Here is a 6,000-nt window from a genome sequence, read left to right on the forward strand (position 1 = left end):
ATTCTGAGTGTCCAAGGCAGAGAACACAGACATCAAATGCCAGCTCAAACACTTAGTCATCATGTGACTTTCGGCAATTTTTTGTCCTTCTCTGATCCTTTTTCCCAACCTGTAAAAACAGAGACAGGGCTACATGACCTTTAGGACAAAGTGAAATTTGGGACCATCATGTCATACAGGCTTGAATTGATACCTAGCTCTCTCTTTCATATCTTGAGCCCTTAGGAGACTTTCTCTTTCTCAATATTTTACATTATTTTATTTTATTATTATTTTTTGAGACGGAGTCTCACTCTGTTGCCCAGCCTGGAGTGCAATGGCATGATCTTGACTAACTGCAACCTCCACCTTCTGGGTTCAAGTGATTCTCCTGCCTCAGCCTCCAGAGTAGCTGGGATTACAGGCGCCTGCCACTACGCCTGGTTAATGTTTCTATTTTTAGCAGACACGGGATTTCACCATGTTGGCCAGGCTGGTGGTCTCAAACTCCTGACCTCAAGTGATCCACGACTTTGGCCTCCCAAATTGCTGGGATTACAGGAGTGAGCCATCAGGCCTGGCCTCTTTCTGGATTTTAGTTCCCTCTTCTGTAAATGGGACAATGCTAACTTGCTGTTCACAGGGTCATTGTAAGGTGAAATTAAGATCATACAAGCACAGTGCCTGGTATATATAATCATTCAAAAAGCAGAAACTCTTCTTGTTGTCATTGTTTATCGGAGACTTTCTAATCCTGAGATAATCTGGTTCTCTAAAATGTGATAATGGCCCTCAGTTGAGAGAAGGGGTAGGGATTTCTGGGGCATCTCTGAATCCTCTCCCTGACCTGCCCTTGAGACCAAGTTCTTCTCCTGCTGGCAGCATCTAGGATTGCCATCTGGGCTCCAGGTACCAGTAGTAGGTCCTAGGTTTGGGTGGAGGAGAGGGGCTTATCCCAATACCTAGGACAGAATGGTTAGGACAGGGTCATCCCTCACCCTTTGCCACAAGAGCTGCCATTTGGCAGGGCGCAGGAGCCCAGGCAGCCTCCTAGGTGGCTGGGATTACAGGCCTGGCTAATTTTTGTATTTTTAGTAGAGACGGGGTTTCACCAGGTTCGCCAGGCTGGTCTCAAACTCCTGAACTCAGGTGATCCACCTGCCTTGACTTCTCAAAGTGCTGAGATTATAGGCATGAGGCACCACGCCCGGCTGTTTTGGGGGTTTTCTTTTTGAGACAGAGTCTCGCTCTGTCACCCAGGCTGGAGTGCAGTGGCATGATCTCGGCTCACTGCAACCTCTGCCTCCCGGTTTCAAGTGGTTCTCCTGCCTCAGCCTCCCGGGTAGTTGGGATTACAGGCGTGTGCCACCATGCCCAGCTAATTTTTGTGTTTTTAGTAGAGACGGGGTTTCACCATGTTGGCTAGGGTGGTCTCGTTGTACTCCTGACCTCAAGTGATCCACCTGCTTCAGTCTCCCAAAGTGCTGGGATTACAGCCACTGCACCCAGCCTTACCTTACGTGTTAAAAGATTTCACAGATGTGATTAATGTAAGGATCTTGAGATGGTAAGATTATTCTGGATTATCTGGGTGAGCCCAGTGTAATCCCAAGAGTCCTTACAAGAAGAGGGAAGCAGGAGGATCAGTCAGTAGTAGATGTGACAACAGAAGCAAGAGGTTGAGGTGATTTGAAGAAGGGGCCATAAGCTAAGGAATGCAGGTGACCTCTACAAACTGTAAAAGGAAAGGAACTGATGCTTCCTCGAAATCCCCAGAAAGAATGCAGTCTTGCCAACACCTTGATTTCAGACTTTTGACCTAGAGAACAGCAAGAGAATATATCTGTGTTGTTTCAATCCATGAAGTTTGCAGTAATTCCTTGTAACAGTAACAGGAAAATAATACATAGATTTAGCAAAGAAAACAAAATCCAGGATGCCCAGTAGTCATATTTGAATTTCCTATAAACAACAATTTTTAAAGTATAAATGTGTCCCAAATGTTGCATAAGACACGTGTGTGTGTGTGTGTGTGTGTGTGTGTGTGTGTGTGTGTGTTTGGAAAGGAACATACTTAAATGTTTATCTAAAATTCAAACTGTAGTGAATGTTCTATATTTTCTCTGCCAATCCTAGAAGTGATGAAACTGAAAGCAGGAGTCAAAACTCATGATTCCCAGGTCCCCTCCACACTGCTGCCCCCTGCCCCTCAATCTAGTATCTGGCAGAAACTGCCACTTTCTTGCGGCCCTCATGGGTCACTTACCATCTTCTTGGGACTCCTCCTGCCCCTGGGGTAGGAAAACAAAAAGACTGTTTAAGGTCGTCTCTTTGGACTCAGAGTTCTCCTGGACCACCAAAATTTCTCTCTAGAAATGGCTTAATGTCTACTCTGCCTCAGAGGGACCTAGGAGATTTGCCTCAAAGTTGCAGTTGCACAAAATACTTGCGGGGGGATCTTATTGGACGGAGGTGGGAGTTAGTAAAGCCTTTGTCTGGAGGGAACGTCATGAACCCCAAAGCAGGAAAAAAGTAATTATTGAATCAGGCTCCAGAGCAAGAATCAGGTTTCAGATAACAAAACAGAAGCCCAAGGAGAAATGGGGACTTGCTCCAGGTCACTCAGTTAATGACAGACAGATGTCCCCTGGTTTGGAATCTCCCCTTTTGGAGCAGCCAGTCCTGACAGCAGCCGTATTTGGGGAGAAATCTAGAATGCTAATTCTGAGATCTGGGTTTGAAGCCCGTTACTGCCTTGATTGCCAGTTTCCCTTTCCTGAAATAGGGGAAATGCATAAATATGAGGAGTTAATGAGATCATGGATGTTAAACAACAGGTGCATGTCAGCATGCTCCTGGAAAATGGCAGCGTCTTTCCTTCCTTCTTTGAGCCTCAGTTTCCCCATCTATAAGCCGGGTTTGACAAGCGGCTGGTACCCAGCCACTCCAGGTCCACAGCACGGAGCTCTGACAGCCAGGGGGCGACTAAACGCCAGCGTTGCGGGGAAGTGTCACACATGCGCGCTCCTAGGCGGAGCCCCGCCTCCCACGCCCGGTAACGTCACTTCCGGCGCGAGGGGCCGGGCCGGCCGGGCAGGGAGTGCGGGTCGGTTCTGTGCGCGCTGCCGGACGAGGCTCCCGCTGCCGATTGACCCGCGCTCCGCCCGTAGCCGGGCCGGTGAGTGCCCGCGAGCCCGTCCGTGTGCCGTGGGGGCTAAGGAGAGGGACCCCTGAGAGGGAGGGATAACCGGAAGTGGGGACCAGAGGAGCGAGAGACCCCAGGAAATGGGGACACCTGGGGAGGGGGTGACAGCCGGAAGTGGGGGCCTCGGAAGGTTGTCCATGGGATGTGGGGTCTGGGGGCTCTAGGAGAGATGGCTTCCTGACCTCTTCTTGTTGAGAGAAAGGGGTGGAAAGGAAAGTGATGCTCCAGAAAGCGATGGGCTCCAGGTGGGGGAGATCTCTGGCTTCACCCTTACCAATTGGTGTCTGTATCTCAGTCATATGTCCGCCTGTCAGCTCATTCACCAGCCCGTGACTGAGCCCTGCTGAGCGCTCGGCATTGCTGAGTCCCTGGAGCGTCAACATGAAGCTCCAGGTGGAGGGTAGAGATTAGAAGACCAGGGTGGGGCTAGATGCATCCTTGCTCTGCCTCACCGGGTGTGCCCCCTTGGGCGCATCGCTTAACCTGTAGCCTCCGCTGATGTGTACAGACCACTGCCATATGCCAGGCACTGGGGGTGGCAGTGGACATGGAAGACAAGCCCTCTGCCCTCGTGGAACTTACATTCTAGGGGACAGTCCTTTTTGTCTTTTGTAAGATGGGAACAGTAATAGCGCTCTCACCAACTACTGTGAAGATTAAATGAGGAAATGGGTAAAGGGCTTAGCAATGCTTGATACATGGTAAAATGCTCAAGTATGCATTCTCTTCATTCCACTATGATGTAAGCTTCATTAGGCGAGGAATTACATTTGCGTCTGTGTTCCCAGTACCTGTGAGCACAGTGCCTGACATACATGGTAGGTGATCAGTAATTATTTGATAAATGAGTGGGTGGTAAAACTGACTCTGGAGAGTTCTATGTAAACGCCCATGGCATTGGACTGTAATTTCTAAAAAAGAAATAGGAACCCAGTTCTGTGGAAAACTGGAGGGAATCACCCTCAGGGAGTTTGGAAAGGATTCACAGAGGAGGTGACATGGCAGCTGGGCCTTGAAGGTCATGAGCTGTCGAGTTAGGAACAAATTAGAAGAGGAAATTCCAGGCAGAGTGTATCAGAAGTGCACGAGTTGTTCCAAGGATGATGGCTCATAGTTTGTTTTGACTGGCATTTAATGTACATCAAGGTGGGATGAGATGGAAAATGAGGCTGGAGAGGGGCTTTGAGGTGAGGCTTGTACCTTGTGAACACTGTGGTTTGTCGCTCAGGTAGACACTAGATGGGACTGCAGGCATCTCTTGGTGGCTTCCATAAAAACAAAGCCATAGGTGTTCCATTCCTCACTTAGCGTATCTCTGCCAACCAGACTAAAGTAATTCAACAAATATTTATGGAGTGCAGACTGTGAGTCTAACACCACGTTAGGTGCTGGGTTTAAGGTGATGAACAGGACAAACTTGGATGTTGCTCACAAATTACCAACAGACAATTGCAACAGGGTGGGAGAAGTGCGGGCCACCTAACCTGGCCTGAGGGTCAGCGAAGGCTACCTACTCCAGGCCACCAGCATCTCTCAGCTGGATTATTACAATAGCCTCTAAATGGTCTCTTTGCTTCGGTCCTCACCCCCTTAGAGTCCATTCCCAAGACAGCAAAGTGGTCCTTTAAAAAAAAAATATATATATATATATATATATATATTTTTTTTTTTTTTTTTACTTATTTGAGATGGAGTCGCCCTCTGTCGCCCAAGCTGGAGTGCAGTGATATGATCTCGGCTCACTGCAACCTCTGCTTCCTGGTTTCAATCGATTATCCCGCTTCAACCTCCCAAGTAGCTGGCCCTACAGGCCCGCACCACCATGCCTGGCTAATTTTTGTATTTTTAGTAGAGATAGGGTTTCACCATGTTGGCCAGGCTGGTCTTGAACTCCTGACCTCAGGTGATCCATCCACCTCAGCCTATCAAAGTGTTGGGACTACAGGCGTGAGCCACCACACACAGCCCGAGAAAAAAATTAAAAAATTAGCCAGTTGTAGTGGTGTGTGCCTATAGTCCCAGCTACCTGGGAGGCTGAGGCAGGAGGATTGCTTGAACTTAGGAGTTCGAGGTTGCAGAGAGCTATGATTGTGCCATTGCACTTTAGCCTGGGTGACACAGCAAGACCCTGTCTCTTAAAAAATAAAAAAGTGCATGAGTTCGGGTCCTCTAAGAAGCAGACACTAGGATGAGATTAGGCATGCTAGAAATTTAGAGGCAACCCTTGTGAAGGACAACACCTGGGAAGGGAGCTGGTAAAGTCAGGAAGAGCCACGGGCAGTGATGCAGATCAGCTCCTGTGAATGTTTGGGCAGCAAGTCTCCGACTGCAGGGCAGTCCCAACAAAGGTTTGGCCAGGCCCTCCAGCAAACGCTGCCTGTTAGAGGAGTCCCATGTCTCACTAAATCATTGCCTAGGAGCAGTGAGGCCACAGAAGGGCTGAGGAAAGTTGTGGCTTCCCCTGGATAGTGCATCTAGAGGGACAGCTACTGGAGGCCCTTTATCAATTACGTTTTCCCAGCAGGAGATCTGACCGGCACATATGTTATATGGGTATGTGGTAAAAAATTCAAACAGTACAGTAAAAATCCTCTTTCTCATCTTAAATCTTCACTTGTCCAGTTCTGCACCCTAGAGATAACCATTGGTAAGTTTCTTATTATCTCCTTCCAGAAGTTTTGTGTGCATTCACAAGTGTATATGTATAGTTTAAAAATATGATTATTTTCTGTACACTATTCTGCAACTTTTTTTTTTTTTTTTTTTTTTTTATTTGAGATGGAGTCGCCCTCTGTCGCCCAAGCTGGAGTGCAGTG

The 6,000-nt window shown here is 48.1% G+C and overlaps 2 protein-coding genes across 7 annotated transcripts in view; one reads left to right on the forward strand and one right to left on the reverse strand.

The window, feature by feature from the left end:
• LOC111553257 overlaps positions 1 to 3,567 on the reverse strand; it is a 29,559-nt gene extending 25,992 nt beyond the window's left edge. Inside the window, exon 1 of the mRNA XM_023227934.1 lies at positions 3,459 to 3,567. Within this exon, the coding sequence (XP_023083702.1) occupies positions 3,459 to 3,567 (109 nt within the window). The remainder of the gene's footprint in view (positions 1 to 3,458) is intronic.
• Positions 3,040 to 6,000, forward strand: part of TTPAL (alpha tocopherol transfer protein like) — a 16,106-nt gene continuing 13,145 nt past the window's right edge. Inside the window, exons 1-3 of one of the 6 annotated variants that reach the window (XM_023227991.3) lie at positions 3,124 to 3,157; positions 3,932 to 4,002; positions 5,807 to 5,831. The gene's annotated coding sequence lies outside the window, so the exon portion shown is untranslated. The other 5 variants (XM_023227989.2, XM_023227993.3, XM_023227992.2 and 2 more) reach the window with 5 other exon arrangements.

The sequence above is a fragment of the Piliocolobus tephrosceles genome, chromosome 20 (assembly GCF_002776525.5).
Source record: "Piliocolobus tephrosceles isolate RC106 chromosome 20, ASM277652v3, whole genome shotgun sequence".
Taxonomy (NCBI): Eukaryota; Metazoa; Chordata; class Mammalia; order Primates; family Cercopithecidae; genus Piliocolobus; species Piliocolobus tephrosceles.